Raw genomic sequence first — 17,479 nt, 5'->3', positions numbered from 1 at the left:
TTAGAGAAGCCACCAATTTCCTATCCTTACACACATGGTCGCCCACGCCACACACCACACTCCGACCCCACATCCCTGCAAGCAACAAGCCCGAGGCCAGACCACGACCCTGCCGTAACCCAGCCCCCACAAGACCCAGAAACCAACCCCAGCCATTCCCGAAACGGGACAGACAGGCTACACCCACAGACACACATACACTCAAGCAGTCTTCCGCTTCCTCGGCAGGCCCTGCGCGCGGCGGGAGCGGACGTCGCCCTCGGCGAGCCAGCGGCTGGCCTTGACGAGCTGGACGACGTTGATGATCTGCTTGAGGGCCATGACGGGGAAGCTGACGCCGGCAAAGACCCAGGGCCAGAAGCTGTCCATCTTGTTGGCGCGCGCGAGCTCGAGCGCCCCCGCGCTGTGCGGGTTGGCGAACAGGTGCCGCAGCAGCGACGAGTTGACCTGCGCCCCCTGGCTGATGATGGCCTGCGCCGCGTGGTCGGGCACCGTCTCGAGCAGGGAGGGGGAGAGGAGCGGGGAGGAGAAGGACAGGAGGTAGAGCGCGATGAAGAAGGCTTCGTTGAGGGCGCATGCGATGAAGAGGACGGTCTGTGAGAGGGAGGGGGGGTTGCGGGTTAGTGAGGGTTTCATGATTGGGGTAGGGTTAGGAGGGGGGTAGGGTTAGGAGAGGGGGAGGGAGGGGGTTGATGGAAGGGAACGTACCTTGTTGGTGTAGTACAACGACAGGATGCGGCTGCGCGACTTGTCGACGTTCTTATGGCTGTTCTCGGTGCCGCCCATGGCCAGCGTCGCGTACATGTGGATGTAATGGCTGGCGAAGTCGAGCGAGATTAGGCTCTGGAACAGGATGGCCCAGCGGGGGAAGGCCGACGACAGGAAGACGAGCAGGCAGGATGTGGTGCACCGGTCTGTCACCATGTCGAGCACGGCGCCGAAGCGCGTCGATTGTTCAAAGTAGCGCGCTGCATAGCCATCGAGGGCGTCGAGAAGGCAGGATATGCTGTACAGCAGCGAGCAGGTGCGCGGGTGTAGGGGCATGTAGTAGAGCGAGGCGATAGCTAGGACGATGCGCGAGTAGCCTGCGGGGCGACACTTGTCAGTACGTAGCGCATTCGCTTAGGTTAGGACAGCTTCGCAAGTCGTACCGATGATGTTTGGCCATAGCAAAAAGATGTTCTCCTGTGGCCCCTCCTCGACGGTGCCCCTCGCGGCAGCAGCATGAGCGGTCCCATTGCCATTTACGCTTGGCGCAACCTCCTTATCTTGCCCCTTGGGCTCGGGGGAGGCTGCTGTGCCCTGGCGTCGGTTCTTTGCTCCGGCCATTGTCGTTTACTTTCCCAACTGTGCAATCATCCAAAGATGCAAAGGGATACTGTCTCTTTCGACCTGCTGGGTTGATATCGATTATTCTCGGCACCAGGCTGGTGGCAATGAGAGTTAGAAATCCGAGGGATCCGGATGGCGCGGAAATGCGAATTGGCCGTGTGGGTCGGCGCAGGGAAGGTTTATTGCACTTTGCAAATCTCGTTCGTGAGTGCGGAGTAGTGGCGTGATGAATGAGCGCGGTAGAGCAGCGTCGTTGAAGATGGGCCGGGTGCGAAGAGATGGATTGTTCGGAGTCTCGGGCAGGACGGAGGGTTGCGAGCGGGTTGCGAGCACGGCCGGGTCTGGTTGGACAAACGCGACATGGCGATGACGGTGCTCTGTTCTGGCCCGAATTTTTGGCGTTCCACTCAAAGCTCGGGCGAGAGATAAGCGGGCCACAGGGATATTGATAAGAGTGCGAGAGCCCCTGAGTGGTAACTAATCTCGTCATTACAATGTAATCTCATGCTCAGTCTCTTGGCCTTGTAATGAGAATCCCCCTGAAACATTGTAAGGTATGTATTCGCACACGACAAGTACGCAGCAGAGAAACTCGGAATTCCAATGCTGCAGGGCGGGAGGTTGGATACCTACTACCAACATTCACCGGTACCAGATGCTGCAGACTATTTATTGCCGTGCGCTTGAACTACCTGACTTTCTCGGATGTAGACCCTGCAACCTGCAACGGTCAGGCCATGAGCGGGCCGTTGGCTTGTATTCGAATCTCGGACCGCGCCAGGGCTCGAAAGCTCCCTCCCCTTGCTCGTTAGGTATTTGAGTGGGGCAGCCGTGCTGCCTCGAGATGCTGCGAGATGGTGGCCAAGATGATTCAATGGAACCACGGCACCCGATGGTCATGTTGGCGGTTGACCGAGCGGATCGTCGTCCCCTTCGCTTCGAAAAAGCAGGAATTTGCCTGGCGGCGATCACGCCCACCGCTCTATGCCGGCCGTTGGTTCATCATGTTTGTGTCCGGGACTCGATGCTCGAGCTGCACTGGCACTCCGTGCTTGCATGGCATCGGTACCTTGCCAATTGCAGACTTCAACTGCTGAGAATGGTGCAGCGTGCTGCATTGTACCCTCTATTGAGGAAAGTATGGCCGAGGGGCATTCTGAGCAGTGCCCCGCCCGGATTGCGCTCCGGTCGCTTCGAAGCAAATCAGAGTGCAGCACTCGACAAGCTCTCGATCGGCAATGAGGTGCAAGCGTACTAATAGGGCCAGTACTTTGTACGAATACATGATATCTACCTCTGCTTGACTTAGTGTATATGTGTATTTGTACATGCACCTACATACCTAAGTATATACCTACATACCTACACATGCGTCCTGGCGACGGCGGATGAACCTCTGGGGCTGGACTGGAAGCGAGCTCTCTGCATCCGCCTCATGTAACCACCCTATCCCCCTTCGACTGTGAAAGCTGCTCGGATTGCCAACACAACAGACAGACGACGTTGCAGCAGCCGCATCGTGGACCCCGGAAAAGGCGATCAGCCGCCGCAAATGGAACAGTGCGCTCGCCTTCTTTTTTGACGGATCGGATGCTTCAATCTCCTGTTGCACCGATTCTTGGTCATTGGGCTTCTCTGAGACAGCATTGACGGCATCACTCCGGAACGGGTAGCTATCCAGCTGTCCCGGGGTCACACTCATCGAGCAACTCTGCTCCGAAGCTCGGACGAAGCTCTGAGATGGCCAGGCAAAAGCGCGTTGAGTATCATCGGTCTGTGCGTTCACCCCACGAAGACCAGGGCTCAAAAAAGGCCCCTGCACGTGCAGGGGTTCGGCCGGGCGGTTGTGCGCCGACTGGAGGGCTGGGGAAGCGGCACAGCCTGCAATCCAATTCTACATGTGCACACAAAGCTGCAATTGGAGGGTGCCGTACCGTCCTTCTGTCGACAACGCACATGCTCTACCGCATCGGAGAACACAAGCATCCGGTCCCCTTTTTCTTTTTTCCCCGTCTCCTTCCTATCTGTTGCTTTGCCGCTCGTCTCAGCCCCGACTGCATTGCATCGTCTCATTGTCCAATTCGGGTCATGCCAAGGCTGCATCGACTGGCTGGGATGAGATCCGTCTGCCGTTGCGCTGTTGCTGCTAGCTCTGGTTTTTGGGTCTGAACAAGTCTCCATGGGCCTCGACCCGTCGGTTTGGACAATCTGGAGCAGCCTCTCTCTGGTTCTCGCTGTAATACATGAGGATCCTCTTTCATATAAATAAGAGGAGTGCTCCTGACCTGCGATCTTCCCTTTTGGAGCTCGTATCTCTTCTCGAAACCCTAAAGCGGAAGACGGCCTAGATACCGAGGTACCTCTTCCAGGTTGGTTAATTTTCTGTGCCGCTGCTCGTCACTCCGACTCCCTTTTTTGAAAGTCGCAAGCAAGTACAGTAGTACATGTGGTAGTTACCTCCGTCTGCGGGGTTCTTGTCAAACTTCGCAACCCACCATCCTATTCTCCTGGAGTCACCGGACCCGCTGCACCCACGCGGATTCGGAGAGGTAAAAGCCTACTCTTGCGCCTTTTGACCACGCGTTTTTTGCCGTTCGCTGAGAGCGACACCCGCAGACATCGACACCCGCAGACATTTAAGCATCCGCGACCGCGCGCATTGCCGTCTCCCCGATTCGATTCGTGTGAAACCCCTCGACCGCACATACGGTACATAATCGGTCATTACACCTCCCCGGAGAAAGAAAGAGAGCAAGGGAGAGGAAGACGATCCCGGCACAACACCCTAGCAGCGACACTCGACGTTACCCCCGTGGCGTCGCTAGTCGCCAGCTCATCAAATCGTCGCTTGGGCACGCCTGCATCCCCGTGGGTCGCATCCAAGCTGCCGGTAAATACCGGTCGCCACACTCGTCCTAGTGCCAGACGCTATAAAACCGACTAGCCAGGGCCCTTCCTCCTCCTCCCCGCCGCCGCGACCGCCTTGTCCTGCCCGGCCTTTCCTCACACCTCTCTCCCGTTTTTTTTGTTAACCAACGACCTACCGAGGACAAGGACAAAAGATGGCGAACCGTCATGCCACTCTGGGCCAGCCCTTCGCCGAGCGGGCGAAGACGGCTAGCCACCCGCTCACGCGCTACCTCTTCCGGCTTATGGACCTCAAGGCCTCGAATCTGTGCCTCAGCGCCGACGTGACCACGGCCCGCGAGCTCCTGACGCTCGCCGACAAGGTCGGCCCGTCGATCGTGGTGCTCAAGACGCACTACGACCTGATCTCGGGATGGGACTACAACCCGCAGACCGGCACGGGAGCCAAGCTGGCGGCGCTCGCGAGGAAGCATGGCTTTCTCATCTTCGAAGACCGCAAGTTTGTCGATATCGGCAAGACGGTCCAGATGCAGTACACAGCGGGCACGGCGCGCATAGTAGAGTGGGCGCACATCACCAACGCAAACATCGACGCGGGCAAGGACATGGTGCGCGCCATGGCCGAGGCGGCGGCCAAGTGGAAGGAGCGCATCCACTACGAGGTCAAGACGTCGGTCACGGTAGGCACGCCCCTGTCGGACCAGTTCGACGACGCGGAGGAGCAGGAGCAGCAGCAGCAGCAACAACAACAACAGGCGCAAGGACAGGAGCAGGCGCAGACGCGAGATGACAAAGGTGAGCCCCGCAGGCTCGAGGCCATGGAGCAGCACCAGAAGAGGGACAGCAGAGACGTTGACGGCCGAAAAGGCAGTATTGTCTCCATCACGACGGTGACACAGTCCTTCGAGCCCGCCGACTCGCCGCGGCTGCCCAAGACCAACGAGCACGGCGACGACGCCGTCTTCCCGGGCATCGAGGAGGCCCCCGTCGACCGCGGCCTGCTGCTGCTCGCGCAGATGTCGTCCAAGGGCTGCCTCATGACCAAGGACTACACGCAGGCCTGCGTCGAGGCCGCCCGCGACCACAAGGGCTTCGTCATGGGCTTCGTCTCCCAAGAGGCCCTCAACGCCGCGCCCGACGACAACTTCATCCACATGACCCCCGGCTGCAAGCTGCCACCGCCAGGCGGCGAGGAGAACGGCCAGGTCGAGGGCGACGGCCTCGGCCAGCAGTACAACACCCCCAGCAAGCTGGTCGGCGTGTGTGGCACCGACATTGTCATTGTGGGCCGCGGCATCATCTCGGCCGGGGACCCGCCCTCCGAGGCCGAGCGGTATCGGAGGAAAGCGTGGAAGGCGTACCTGGCGCGTCTTGGGTAATTGGGGGGTTGAAGGTGGGGTGAAGGAGCAGGAGCAGGAGGGCGAAGGAGAAGTTGGAGCCTTATTTCAGTTTCATACTTGATATATCCCGTCGTGAATTCACCAGAATAGCAGAGAGGACCGGTCCGTGGGAAGAACAGGCTGTCTAAAAATGATGTGCGCCAGAAATGTTCCGGCGAGCTTGTGTTTTATTTTACTTTTCTTTTTTCGACAAGAGGGAGAAGGGTAATCAAAGGCGACGATTGGGGGGCGTTCCTGGGTCAATTGACTTGAAGATGGATCGCTCCATCGTGCCATCCAATCCTCCGAGACACGGAATCACAAAGACTTTTGCGACACGGTGCCTCGGCGCAATACCATTACCACTACTACATGACATGACATATCCCCGCTTCGCGTACCCGAAGCCGGCTCCCGTCAGGCTCGTTCTCCGGGACCAAATGCGGCCCGATGGCATTTTTGGATCCGGCGATAAGCGGGAAAAGGTGGGTGAGAGGGCAATTGTGTCGGCACATCCAAGTTTCCGATGGTACGTGCACGGCCACAGGCGCGGGGGAAATGGCAATGCTCGCCACAGGGCTTGGCGACAAGGGACCGTGGTCATTTCTCCCCCCACCCTTTTGCGGATCAAGAGGCTGACCAATCCTTCCATCTTTAACCGCAACATCACCTCAAGTCAGCAGCGGCAGTCAGGTCAGGGTCCAGCGTGCCGAGAACGCGATCGAATCATTTGAGTTTTGCGGCTTGAGCCTTGCCATCGGCTTACGCACGACGCGCTGTTTCACATTATTTTTGTGTCGAGGCTTCAGAAAGGTTGACATCTACGGATAGTCACCTATTCAAGTGAACGTAACGATTGATCTGCCAAGTGGCTAGTCTAAGGTAGCCTGTCTGCTCCGCAATACACGGGGGAACACGGTCACACACAGGGACACACACCCGTGGCCACCCTCACACACACGCATACTCACACACATAACACCCGCCACACCTTATTGCACCCATCCATGTCCGCCACGGAAAGCCCCGAAGATGGGGCACCCGGTGCCGGTGAGGACTGGACGGGTGCCGCCCCGGCGGTTGCGAGAGAGCAAGCTCGACCACCACCCCGGAAGAGGAGGAGGATAGTCATCTCATGCACCGAGTGTCATCGCCGGAAGCAAAAGGTGATTTCACCACATATTCTCTTATCTCTCATCTAGTTGGTTACTTGGTTTAGATCTGGACTGACACACACATCTAGTGTGACCGCAAGCTCCCCTGCACAAACTGTGTCTCGCGCAACAAGGAGAGCGCATGTCGCTATGAGACGGGTGCGCCAACCGGCAAACAGCATGGGAGGCTGGGAAACGCCGCCAAAAACCATCCCCATGAAGCATCATCCACCCCAGCAGGCACCGCAGCAGCCCAACCTAACCCGAACGCCATCTCCCTCCCCGCCACAACAGCCGCCGCCTTTGGCTACTCTCACGCCAGTGCCAGCACCCTCGGCTTCCTGCACCGTATCGAATCCCACCCCAGCGACCCCTCCGATGGCGACAACAACAACAACGACAACACCAACCCCCACCCCCTCACCACCCAACTCACCGCCCCAGCCCCCCCTACCACCACCGCCGCAGACCCAGCAATCGACACCACCACCCGCGACCGCTACAAGACCCTCGTGCGCCAGCTGCCCGCCCGCTGCGCCGTCGACAAGCTCGCGGGCCTCTACTTCGCCGAGTTCAACCCGCACTACGCCGTGCTGGACCGCGCCCTGTTCGAGGAGCAGCTGGCCGCCTGGTACCGCCTGCCCTTCAGCATGCTGGCGACGGGGCCCGGGCCCGCCGCCCTCGACTGCGAGATGCGCGCTTTCCCCGCCGTCGTCTTCCAGGTCTGTGCCGTGGGCCTGTTGGTGCTGGATGATGAGGCAGAGGGGGGGGATGGCGGGTATGAGCACTACCGGAGCGCGGGCCATGGGCAGGGCGTGGAGGAGGGGGAGAATTGGTTTGGGGGGTTGAAGTATGCGGGTGGGATGACGTTTGAGGATCTGGCGAGGGAGTATAGCGATTGTGGTATGGAGGTGTTGGCTGTCTTGGGGAAGAGGGGGATGGGGTTGAACACTGTGGTGGCGGGGTGGATGAGGGCCAGTTGGCTGAAGTATGTGGGCTTGGTTACTGAGTCGGTAGGTTACCTTGTCCCCGCTTCTTTTTTTCTTTTATACTTGTTAGGGTTAAGGACCCTCCGGCTGATGGCGGAAACAGTGGCATGCCGTTGGCGCGGCGATTCGCGACGCCCAGGAGATTGGCTTGCACCGCGACAGCCGTGACCCCAAGCCCACAAGCGACGACGCCGAGGCCGTGTTGGAGAACCAGTGGCAGGTGCAGCGCCGGAGGATGATGTGGATGATGCTGATCCTGTGGGACCTGCACATGGCCAGCGTGCTCGGTCGTCCGACCTCAGTCGACCTCAACATGGCCGGCCCCTCACTACCCGTCGACGCGCCCGCGCCCAGGATCCGCTCCAAAACCCCCGTCGTGCCGAGGGGGGAACACGACCCGCCCACCCCCGTGACCAGGGCGCTCTGGGCCCATCACATCCTACGCCCGCTCAAGGAGATCATTGAGATGGAGAAGGACGGGCCCTGCCCCAAGGATTTTGGGCGCGTCGACCGTCTGCACAACGAGCTGCTGGAAATCGACGCCAGGACCCCGGCCTACTTCCGCCTCGAGAACCCGGACACCCGATTCGATGCCCTGCCCGAGTGTCACTGGCTCCCGCTAGCGAGGGTTGTCCTACCGCAGTTGTTGACATTTGAGCTGATGGCGCTGCATCGGCCGTACATTTTTACGCGGCCGAAGAGTAGGACTGAGGCGCTGAAAGCGAGTTTGGATATGCTGCATGCGCAGAGGTTGCATTTCCTGGCGCTCGAGCCGCAGATGTATAAGACGTGAGTCTTTTTCTCATTTTTTTTCTTTCTAAGCGACTAGCTAACAACCATAGATTTTCCCTCTTCTTCGGCACATTCGACGCCATCGTCATGATGGCCTCCATCTACATCCTCTTCCCCAAGGAACACCCCGACTTAATGCAGAAAGCACTACAGCACTTCCACTGGGCCGTCAAGCGCTTCGAAGCCATGGCGACCCGCAACCCGCTCGCCAAAGCGGCCCTCGGCGTGCTCCACGCTATTTGCCAACGGATGACGAGGTCGCTAGGGCTGACATGTCAGGCCGTGCAGAAGATGGTCATCTCGGAACCCTCGCCAGCCTACCCGAACGGAACCACCCACAACAGCAGCGTCGGCTCCTCCATATCCGTGAGCCCCAGCACCACCACAAGCTACCACCCCTCCCCCTCAATGGGCTCAAGAGCCAGCCTCAGCACAGCCGCGACCTCCACCCCCGGCGGGGCCGGAGACGGCTTCTCACCGCCCCAACACGCGCAACTCAACAACGGCCTCTCCCACCACAACAGCAGCACCACCACCACGCTCCCCTCAGCCGCCTCCTCCAACCCCACCCCGGAGTTCACCTTCAGCCTCGACCCAGACCTCTTCCCCATCGCCCCCACCATCGCCGCCGACAGCCCCTTCGACTGGAACCCCCCCAGCGACTTTGACTGGTCCAGCCTGCAGCCCATCTACGCCACCAGCGACCTCGTCTACCACAACCTGAGCAGGGCCGCGCCCGGCGCGGATGGCAGCGGCGGCGGGGAGATAGGGGGGTGGAATTTCCATGCCCATCATCCCCATCATCATCAACTTCATCCGCAGTATCAGCAGCAGCAGCAGCAAGCTGGAGGTCATACAGGGAGCAGTGGCGGCGGGGGGGTTGAGGTTAATGCTAATGCTAATGCGAGTGCGAATGGGAATGGGAATGGGAATGGAGTCTGCTTGACGCCAGGGCGGGGGGCGGATGTGGGATTGGGTGCTGTGGGGGGGGTGTCGAGTGCGCCGGCGGTGGCGGAGGGGGGGCCGATGCTGCCGCCGTCGTATAGTCAGTTTGGGGGGGACTTTGGCGATGATAGTTTGTGGAATTTGCTGAATCAGTATGCGCCTATTTAGGGGGGGCTGTTTTGCCAGGGGGTACGGGGTAGGGGGCCAGTGAGTAAGGTCAAGGGGCAAGTGGTTCAGCGAAATCAAGGAGATCAAGGGTCAAGCGGGTTAAGGGGGGCGTTTAGGGGTTGTCGGGCATGGATACCACGCGGGTTTTGGACTGGAGAAGGACGGTGCATCTTTTGGTGTCGCTGCCGGCTATTGAGGCGGAGACAGGCAGGGAGAGAGCGAGGCGTGGAGTTAGTTGGTTGAGATAATGTCACATAACATGACGAGGGGGAGCAAAAGGCCCTGGTTCTTGGATATCCCTCGTTCTTGAAGCAACAAGTGACAGCTGGGTAGATCGGTTTGGGGAACTTTTTCTGGTCCGCATCCCAGCCATCGCTGCCCTTCATGCCGACCACGGCCTCTCAACCATGGCCTCTCGTACTGTTTTGTGAGAGTTATTGGGCTGTAAGGCTTGGACAACTGAGATGTCTTTAGCTGCCAGTCGCCAGTGACTGTCAACGTGTATTACGAATACATAGCATTGCAAAGCCTGCATCCCCGGACACAGAAGTGGATTATATACGCCGAGGCTATGAGAGCAGTTGGCAAGCATCGGCCTCCCTCTCGTTGCTTCGTTCCAACTCCAAAACTAGCCCACAAGCATAAGTCACCAGACACTTCACAGATGGCAGAGAATTGACCAAAAGAACGATGATTTTAAAATTGTTCAAGGGTCGACTCTGGCCCCATTTTTCATGAAGAGCTGTTGTGCGACCGCCTCATAACCATTCTGCGAAGCCCAATACAATGCGGTTAATCCAGTATAATCTCGAGCCTCCATATCCGCCCCTTGATCGACGAGAAGCTGTATAACCGCTTCGCGGCCATTCCGGAAGGCCCAAAGCAGTGCAGTCCTTCCAGTGTCATCTCGAGCCTCTATCTCAGCCCCCTTGTCGATCAGAAGCTGTATAACCGCTTCGCGGCCATTCCGGAAGGCCCAAAGCAGTGCAGTCATTCCAGTGTTGTCTCGAGCCTCTATATCAGCCCCCTTATCGATCAGAAGCCGTACAACCGCTTCGTGGCCGTTTTCAGCGGCGCTACACAGCGCTGTCGAGCCGTTGCGATCTAGAGCCCGAGCATTGATATCCACACCTCTATCAATGAGAAGCTGTGCAACCGCCTTGTAGCCTTTCTCAGAGGCCATGATCAGTGGCGTTGATCCCACGTCAATATATGCCCCTTTCTCGATCAGACGTCGCGCGAGTGCCTCGTGGCTATCCTGAAGTGCCAAAAACAGTGATATCGATCCAGATGTGCCCGGAGCTTTGATATCTGCCCCTTTGTCGATGAGTAGGCACGCGACTGCCTCATGGTGATTCTCTATGGCCCGGCGAAGCGGCGTATATCCTCTCCCATCGATTTCATCAGGGTTTGCCCCTCCTTGAATTAACAACTCCACAATCTTCAGTCTACCCTCCTGGGCAGCCCATGATAATGGCGTCCGGCGCTGGTAATCCTTCAAGTCCTTCTTGTAGTTCAAGCCTTCAGTGATATCGATGCCATCGCAAACGGTTGATGACAAGCCCAAAAGTGCGGCTGTGGCACTTTTATGGCCGTTTGCAATTGAAGCAAAAATGGGAAGCTCGTACCTTCCCTGGCGATTGAGGGTGACCGGCTCTCTCTTCATCTCTGTGCGAATGAGGTTTCCGAGCCCTTTGTCTGCCAGAACGTAGAGCGGAATGACAAAGGGGCTATATCGCCGACTTTTGAACTTCTCGAGGCGGTTGATCACCCCGATTCCACCGGAGGCAAAGAATTGTGTTAAGAAACTTTCTTGAGGAACCACAGGTGCCGCAGCATCGGCGTGGTAGAGGACCTGCTGACTGGCATACTCCAAGAACGAACATTTTTCGACCATGGCGTTCCCCTCCTCGACTTCAACCTCTGGCGCAACGATGATGGCCTGTACTCTTGGATGATACAGATACGTGGTGCAGCAACGCTGCGGACCTCGTGGCTCGGAGCTTCCCAGTCGAATCCAAGTTCAGGCCACAAGTCCCGGATGCCCTTCTCTTTCACCAAGAAGTCCCGCACCGATTCGTGAATGAACTGCACGGTCGGCTGGTTGGATTTCGTAATCTCAGCAAGCCCCTTCGAGGAACTCGCAACCAGTTTGACGGCATCCATGTGTGCGTCATCTGGCAGTTCGGGGTCGACCAGACTCTGCTCCAATAAGCCTGCCCACAGCGCATGGCGGAACTCTGCTGGACTCAGAGGCCGCTTCGCGAAGAGAATCCAGAGAATGCAGAGCCGCAGCGATTCGGGTCTATGCTGATCCCGTACCAGCATACTCCTGAAGAGCTTGCTTAGCTTGGTCGGAATTTCTGACAGCTTCTTCCTGAGAGCGAGGGCGCCGTGGCTACTCTCATTGTTCAAGATTTCGACTACCAACACGGCCCACATAAAAACGCCAGCAGCTTTGTCCAGGATATGGGACTGTAATTCTTCGAGTAGCGGGCGGTGTGTGATCCTTAGACGGCTCTTGACGTACTGTGCCAAGTCCTCTCCGTGTCCTGATTCCTCCTCGAGGGTGAACAAGATTCCCCGGTGGATATCAATGTACGGGTATGGCCGACTCGAGAAACAGATCCGAAACTGAATGCCTTCCTCGGTGGCATTTTCTGCTAGATCCTCGAAGAATTGGACCATGTCCCGGACCTCCAGTTCGTCACACTCGTCGAGGGCGTCGACAAAGCAGGTAAAGCAGTTCTGGCCAAGAGCCATAACGGCGTTGTTGAGAAGCTCCTTCAGAACATTCAAGTCTGGGCAATCTTGTTGGTTCCGCGGAATGACGTCCGTGTTGTCCAGGACGGATTGAAGGTCCGGGAACTCTTGCAAGAGTTGCAGTAACAGTGACCGATACATCCCGGGTATGGACCTTTCCAAATAATCGCCCCGGGCGTTGAAAAAGAAGGACACCACGGCCATGCTGCGATTCTTGGCCTTTTTCGTTTCCAGGTACATGAACTTCATCATGGTCGACTTTCCCGCACCTGCTTTGCCTCGCATCCACAAGAAACCATAATTCTGCGGTTGTTTCTCGGGATCAAGCCAGTCTCGGTAAACAGAGTGGCGTAGAAGCCAGCGGCAGGTCCTGGCATGTGCAGCCCGAATATTGGTTCTGCGGGCATCGATTTGCGAGAATTCAAGGCATTTTAGCAAGCGTTGTCGCCGTTGCAAAGCATGTTCGGCTGCTCGCATCTTCAGTTAGCGTGATACCACAGAAGAGGAAGGGCTAGAACGATGGTCTTATTACCGGTGATATCAGGCTGGCCCACATCCGTGATGTACGTGGGAGCCCGGTCGAGTGTCCTGGGTGAAGGCGGAAGCCCCTCCAGCAGTTCCCTCGCGTATGCAGCTGCAGCTGCGGCAGAATACTCCTGCCATTGGTTGTTCTTGTGGGAATCCGAGTAGTCGCAAATACCGCGGATCGGCAAGCACTGGAGATTGTCCATCATGCCGGCTGCCTCCATCTCAAAACACAACGCCGAGAGTCGCTGGGCAATCTCATCCCGTTGTTTCCCGTCCTTCATGACCCTGTTCCCTGAAGCGATGACTCCGTAATGGATACTGGGTCCGTCAGAGAGGCGTGCGCCTCGTGGCTGCAGCTTCTCTTGGTCGCAGTTAGTACATGTTGGCGCCCCGAGAGGGTGCTCATAGGACGCTTGGAAAAGGCGATCGGGGTTATCTGGGCGCAAGGTGTTTGGGAGTCGGGTTCGCAGGAGGCTTGTCATTCGACTGCTAGAACGGTCCGACCCGTGCTTCGACCGTAAAGCGGACACAGCCGAGTTCAGCAGCCGCGCAGGCGTCTTCGCATCGGCCGTTTCTAGAAAAAAATCGCCGGCAAGCGCTTTCCCCATGTCATACTGCATGACCCTTGTGCCAACGACAACGTCGCCTAGGTACAGGTTGGCCTGGCTAGGGCAACCTCCGCCTACGCCGACCATCAGGGTGGCGCGGATGTTGGGGAAACTTCGCTTCAGGTTTGTGGCGACGATTGCAGCGTTGTTTGTCCCGTACTGCCCCGGTAAACATGTCATGACAACGTCGTGCTGGTCGATGCGGCCGAGCACGTAGGTGTTGTCGTCGCCCAGTTGGTTGGGTGGCATTGGGTGCTCCTCGTCCAGCATGGCACGCGATACCGCCAACTCCAACGGAAGCGCGCATATCCAGGCGATTGTGTATTCTTCGTAAATGTCGCCATTAGAAACGGTGCCGAGAGTTCTTGGCCGCTTCACAAGGCTCGCAGGCGGTTCTTCTTCGCCCTGGTACGTCCGTTTCTGGTTCATGACAGGACATTCGCATCAACGGCAATCGTGGAAGTCGCTCGGATGGAATCGGGGGTGTCAGAGGAGCGTCATACCTTAGAACGTGGAGCAAAAGGAGGAGGTGTCCAAGTTCACGAGAGTCGAGGCTTGGTATGCACATGCAGCTGACTCCCTATCCCAAATGAGGCAGCCCAGCAGGCTAGTGGCGCCACGTGTAACACGAGGCTCTCAGGTCAAGGCTGATCCAGAAATGCTGCGTCGAGTGCTACCGATGTTGAAACAAATAGTCGCGGCGGGGCTTAGACGGGATCGACGGCGGCAGTGAGCCGGCGGAAGATTATGACGACGCCGCCGTTGCCGACATCAAGGACGAGAAGGCAGAAGTCGACGCCAGAGTCGGCGGCAGTTCAGGCCTGGGTGCCAGAGAGGCATCCATGATTGGGGGCAGAATTGGGGTGCATGAAAGCCATTCGACACGGCAGGCACAAGGGGTTGTATCCGTGACCGTACCTCGTCCATTTAACTTTTTTTTCTCCCCCGATTTCTTTTACTCCAGCTCTTTCAACAGATTCTTTTCCTCGGTTTCTTTTCCTCGGTTTCTTTTCCTCGGTTTCTTTTCCTCGGTTTCTTTTCCTCGATTCCTTTTTCTTGCTTTTTCTTACTTTCTTTTTCGTACTTTCTTTTTCCTCCTTTCTTTTTCTCGTTTTCCTTTTCTCGTTTTCCTTTTCTCGTTTTTTATTTATTTATTTATTTTCTTTCCTTCACTTGTTCTTTGCGCCTTGGCTTTTTGTTTTCTTCCCAAACTGGGTAGGTCAAATACCCCCCTAAATACGATATCTCTCATTAGTTCCCAGTAACTACCTACCTACATGTAATCATCGTAGGGTAGGTATCTCCCAACTGAAACTCACGCATGGGCTACCACCAAAAGCATCTCCCCACCCAGTCTCAACAAACCTCGATCAAACAACCTCCCAACCCGCCCCTACAGTACACCCTAAAGCCCCCTCCCCCCCCCCCTCTCGCTCATTACCGGCGACACCTCACCAGTATCACCCAGGCCCCGCAAGCCGGCCCGCAGGCGCTGCAATTTGGACAGCGACGGCGAGGGGCCGGTAGGCTGGCCGGTGAAGATGCGTATGGCGGCGCGGCACGGCACGACGCAAGGCCCAGGCCGTATGTGTCGGTTAACACACGCGGGCGTGGGTGCGCAAAGCGTCACAGCGCATACGTAGACGCAAGTCCGGGCGGGCAGCGCCGCGCGAACGCTGCCGTTCCTCGCTCAGTCAGTCGTTCCGCGGTTTCTGGGCGGCCCGGCCGCGTGGGGATGGCCGTCGGTTGGCTACGGGCCGTAGGGACTCCGGGATGGTTGGGGCTCCAAGGTGTTGGAAGACCAACAGCCACGATTTCAAAGTTATTGCACATATGATGAGAGCTTACAACAATAATTTGAGGTGCTCATAAGCCATTCAGAAGTGATTAATTGATCTCTGGTTCTATCTTTTTCTCCTCTCAGAGCTCTTGAGAGCAGGTGGCTTTATCCTAAATCTCTCCTTTGTCTCCTTAAGTTAACCCGTGGTTATCCGGATCTTTGTGGTGCCAGATGCCATGAATCCGTTTCCGGTACCTGTCCGTTTCCGGGTGTCATGACCGTTTCCGGTGCCATGACTTTCCAACACAAGGGACTCCATATTGTTGCTGGTAGGGCGTAGGAGGAAGGCCAATAGCCCCCTGATTGTAAACCAACTCGGCTAAACGGCCTTCTAGTGCCCTAGGAAGCCTTTATAGTTACTGGAAGGTTACTGTACGTGGTTGCGGGCCTTTCTTTTTCCGGTTATTGAGGGTCGCCCTTGGCAGGGCTCACTCATTCTCTTGGGGGGGGGGGGGGGAGGGGGGGGAAAGGGGGCCCTTTGACTTAGGTAGCTCGATTGGGGTTTCTGAAAGCTTCTTCCTGAGAGAGAGGGCGCTGTGGCTGCTTGGATTTATGAACATTCTTCCAAGAATACATCTACGAATACCTACGTATCTATTCACATAACTACTAGTACATCTAACAGGTGTCGCAATTTCGTATGTTACCTCTCCCCTAATAATAGGTAGGCATCAACCAATACTGCCGATGTACGAAGTAGACTGAGCTAAAAATGTAAAATCTACGACACGGCGGGGTTGAGGACAGCCTGGTACCAGATAGGTAGTTAGTTATGCACATTCTCGCGCTCCTCAGCTCCCCCTCAGACTGATGAATCGTTGTCAAACATTGTCTTGCTGCCGGGGTTACTTGGGTTCTTTCAGTTGCCTCTTCTGTTTGTACAAGGCCTATTTTGGTACCCTAGACAAGGCCAGCTATGTGTTTTATTTTCCCATAACTTGCGGTTAATGGGACTGAAATTACAATGGTTTTATTGGAATGTATTCCTTTATTTCCTCACCAAAAAAAACAGGCAAACGGCAACTGCTGAAGAATGAAGTCAGACAAACAAATAAGGCTTTGCCTCGGGCCAAACCACATGGCGCGGCGTTTTAAAAAGCGACCTTATAGCACTTATATAAACCGCCCGTTGCCCCCCTTAACCATATTACAACATCCAAGCTATCTACAAAGCATATCTACTACACAACAAAACAACAAGTCAATAAAACAACAAGTCAATAGACTACCATCATGGCTACAACTATATCAAACCCCTCTGCCCTCCGAGATGAGCTTGTCGGAGCAGGCAACCTCACCCAGGATAAACACACCGAAAGCGACTCCACCACCCTCCCCCATACAGTCGACAGCCTTGAGCAGGCACTCGACGACACCGAGCAATCGCTTAAGGGCGAAAAGGAGGGGCTCAAGGTCGAATCCGCCGGGCTTAAGGTCGAGTCAGACGCCTCTAAGGATGAAATCGATGGTGAGGACGAATGTAACAAAAGTGCATCAGAGAGCATCAAGGAGAGCATGATTAAATTAGCCCATTTGGCTCAAGTTTCGAAGGCTGAAATTAGGGAGCTGGACTCACTCGAAACATTAGATCCATCACAAGAGGAGAAACGATGGTTGCTAGCGAGTCACCTTTTCGCATACGAGTCATTCATGCTCGCGCGCGTATTAGGCAGCCTATTATCACAGGCTACCCGACCTCAGCGATTTGATAACAAAGAGGAAGACGAGGCACGGCAAAAGGACGGCGATTCCAAGAAAGCTCTCTAGACTCGCTGGAAGGGTTTCTTAGTACATGAAGACAACTTCATCAGGTTCAAGAAAAGGGCCGCTGAATTGGGCTACCGTCGTATGATTCAGTTACTGCCACAGCCAACTACCGAGCATCTAAAGTCTGCGGCCGCCAGCACGGGAGGGATTAGAAGCGGATCATCCTGGATCTATGCCGTAATAAAGAAATTTGAAATTTAGTTACCTGACTGAATATTCACTTCCACCAGGGAAAACCACCTGATGTGAGTGCACGTGTGATCAGTGAACCCCTGTAATTAGGCTCTAAATAACCAGTAGATGAATGTTAGGTAGCCACAGATTAAGGAGAAGCAATTGCCCAAAT

General features: G+C 56.3%; 5 protein-coding genes across 5 annotated transcripts; 3 read left to right on the top strand and 2 right to left on the bottom strand.

The window, feature by feature from the left end:
• Positions 1–201: 201 nt before the first annotated feature.
• On the bottom strand, positions 202–1,329 carry F5144DRAFT_500057 (uncharacterized protein; the record flags this gene model as incomplete). The annotated part of the gene is made up of 3 exons (XM_066786358.1): positions 202–594; positions 709–1,121; positions 1,152–1,329. The coding sequence occupies 3 exons, from the start codon at positions 1,327–1,329 to the stop codon at positions 202–204; spliced, it is 984 nt and encodes a 327-aa protein (XP_066638300.1).
• Positions 1,330–4,181: 2,852 nt separating this feature from the next.
• F5144DRAFT_401289 (Orotidine 5'-phosphate decarboxylase domain-containing protein) lies at positions 4,182–5,663 on the top strand. Its single transcript, XM_066784833.1, has one exon. It carries the CDS (start codon positions 4,395–4,397, stop codon positions 5,577–5,579), a length of 1,185 nt encoding a protein of 394 aa, XP_066638299.1. The 5' UTR covers positions 4,182–4,394; the 3' UTR covers positions 5,580–5,663.
• Positions 5,664–6,416: 753 nt separating this feature from the next.
• Positions 6,417–9,669, top strand: F5144DRAFT_661451 (uncharacterized protein). Its single transcript, XM_066793296.1, has 4 exons — positions 6,417–6,745; positions 6,823–7,746; positions 7,826–8,511; positions 8,565–9,669. The coding sequence occupies exons 1-4, from the start codon at positions 6,587–6,589 to the stop codon at positions 9,625–9,627; spliced, it is 2,832 nt and encodes a 943-aa protein (XP_066638298.1). The 5' UTR covers positions 6,417–6,586; the 3' UTR covers positions 9,628–9,669.
• Positions 9,670–10,288: 619 nt separating this feature from the next.
• Positions 10,289–14,126, bottom strand: F5144DRAFT_401253 (uncharacterized protein). Its single transcript, XM_066784832.1, has 4 exons — positions 12,923–14,126; positions 11,549–12,857; positions 10,679–11,450; positions 10,289–10,581 (listed from the first exon to the last, which is right to left on the bottom strand). Exons 1-4 carry the CDS (start codon positions 13,953–13,955, stop codon positions 10,564–10,566), a joined length of 3,132 nt encoding a protein of 1,043 aa, XP_066638297.1. The 5' UTR covers positions 13,956–14,126; the 3' UTR covers positions 10,289–10,563.
• A 2,473-nt stretch (positions 14,127–16,599) lies between these two features.
• F5144DRAFT_607261 (uncharacterized protein) lies at positions 16,600–17,133 on the top strand (the record flags this gene model as incomplete). Its single annotated transcript, XM_066791539.1, has 1 exon — positions 16,600–17,133. The coding sequence occupies one exon, from the start codon at positions 16,600–16,602 to the stop codon at positions 17,131–17,133; it is 534 nt and encodes a 177-aa protein (XP_066638296.1).
• Positions 17,134–17,479: the final 346 nt, after the last annotated feature.

The sequence above is a fragment of the Chaetomium tenue genome (assembly GCF_020726465.1).
Source record: "Chaetomium tenue strain MPI-SDFR-AT-0079 chromosome Unknown F5144scaffold_8, whole genome shotgun sequence".
Taxonomy (NCBI): Eukaryota; Fungi; Ascomycota; class Sordariomycetes; order Sordariales; family Chaetomiaceae; genus Chaetomium; species Chaetomium tenue.
Note: the sequence above shows the minus strand (reverse complement) of the source record. Positions and strands in the feature narration are given on the sequence as shown.

Excerpts from the sequence above, each read along its gene's own strand:
- F5144DRAFT_401289 (XM_066784833.1), top strand. The coding sequence starts at position 4,395 with ATGGCGAACCGTCATGCCACTCTGGGCCAGCCCTTCGCCGAGCGGGCG.
- F5144DRAFT_401253 (XM_066784832.1), bottom strand. The coding sequence starts at position 13,955 with ATGAACCAGAAACGGACGTACCAGGGCGAAGAAGAACCGCCTGCGAGC. Across the intron at positions 12,858-12,922 it reads GGGCCAGCCTGATATCACCG|CCGAACATGCTTTGCAACGG; the intron begins GTAATAAGACCA and ends AGATGCGAGCAG. Across the intron at positions 11,451-11,548 it reads CCATCATCGTTGCGCCAGAG|GGTTCCTCAAGAAAGTTTCT; the intron begins GTTGAAGTCGAG and ends TGCGGCACCTGT.
- F5144DRAFT_661451 (XM_066793296.1), top strand. The coding sequence starts at position 6,587 with ATGTCCGCCACGGAAAGCCCCGAAGATGGGGCACCCGGTGCCGGTGAG. Across the intron at positions 6,746-6,822 it reads GTCATCGCCGGAAGCAAAAG|TGTGACCGCAAGCTCCCCTG; the intron begins GTGATTTCACCA and ends ACACACATCTAG. Across the intron at positions 8,512-8,564 it reads GAGCCGCAGATGTATAAGAC|ATTTTCCCTCTTCTTCGGCA; the intron begins GTGAGTCTTTTT and ends TAACAACCATAG.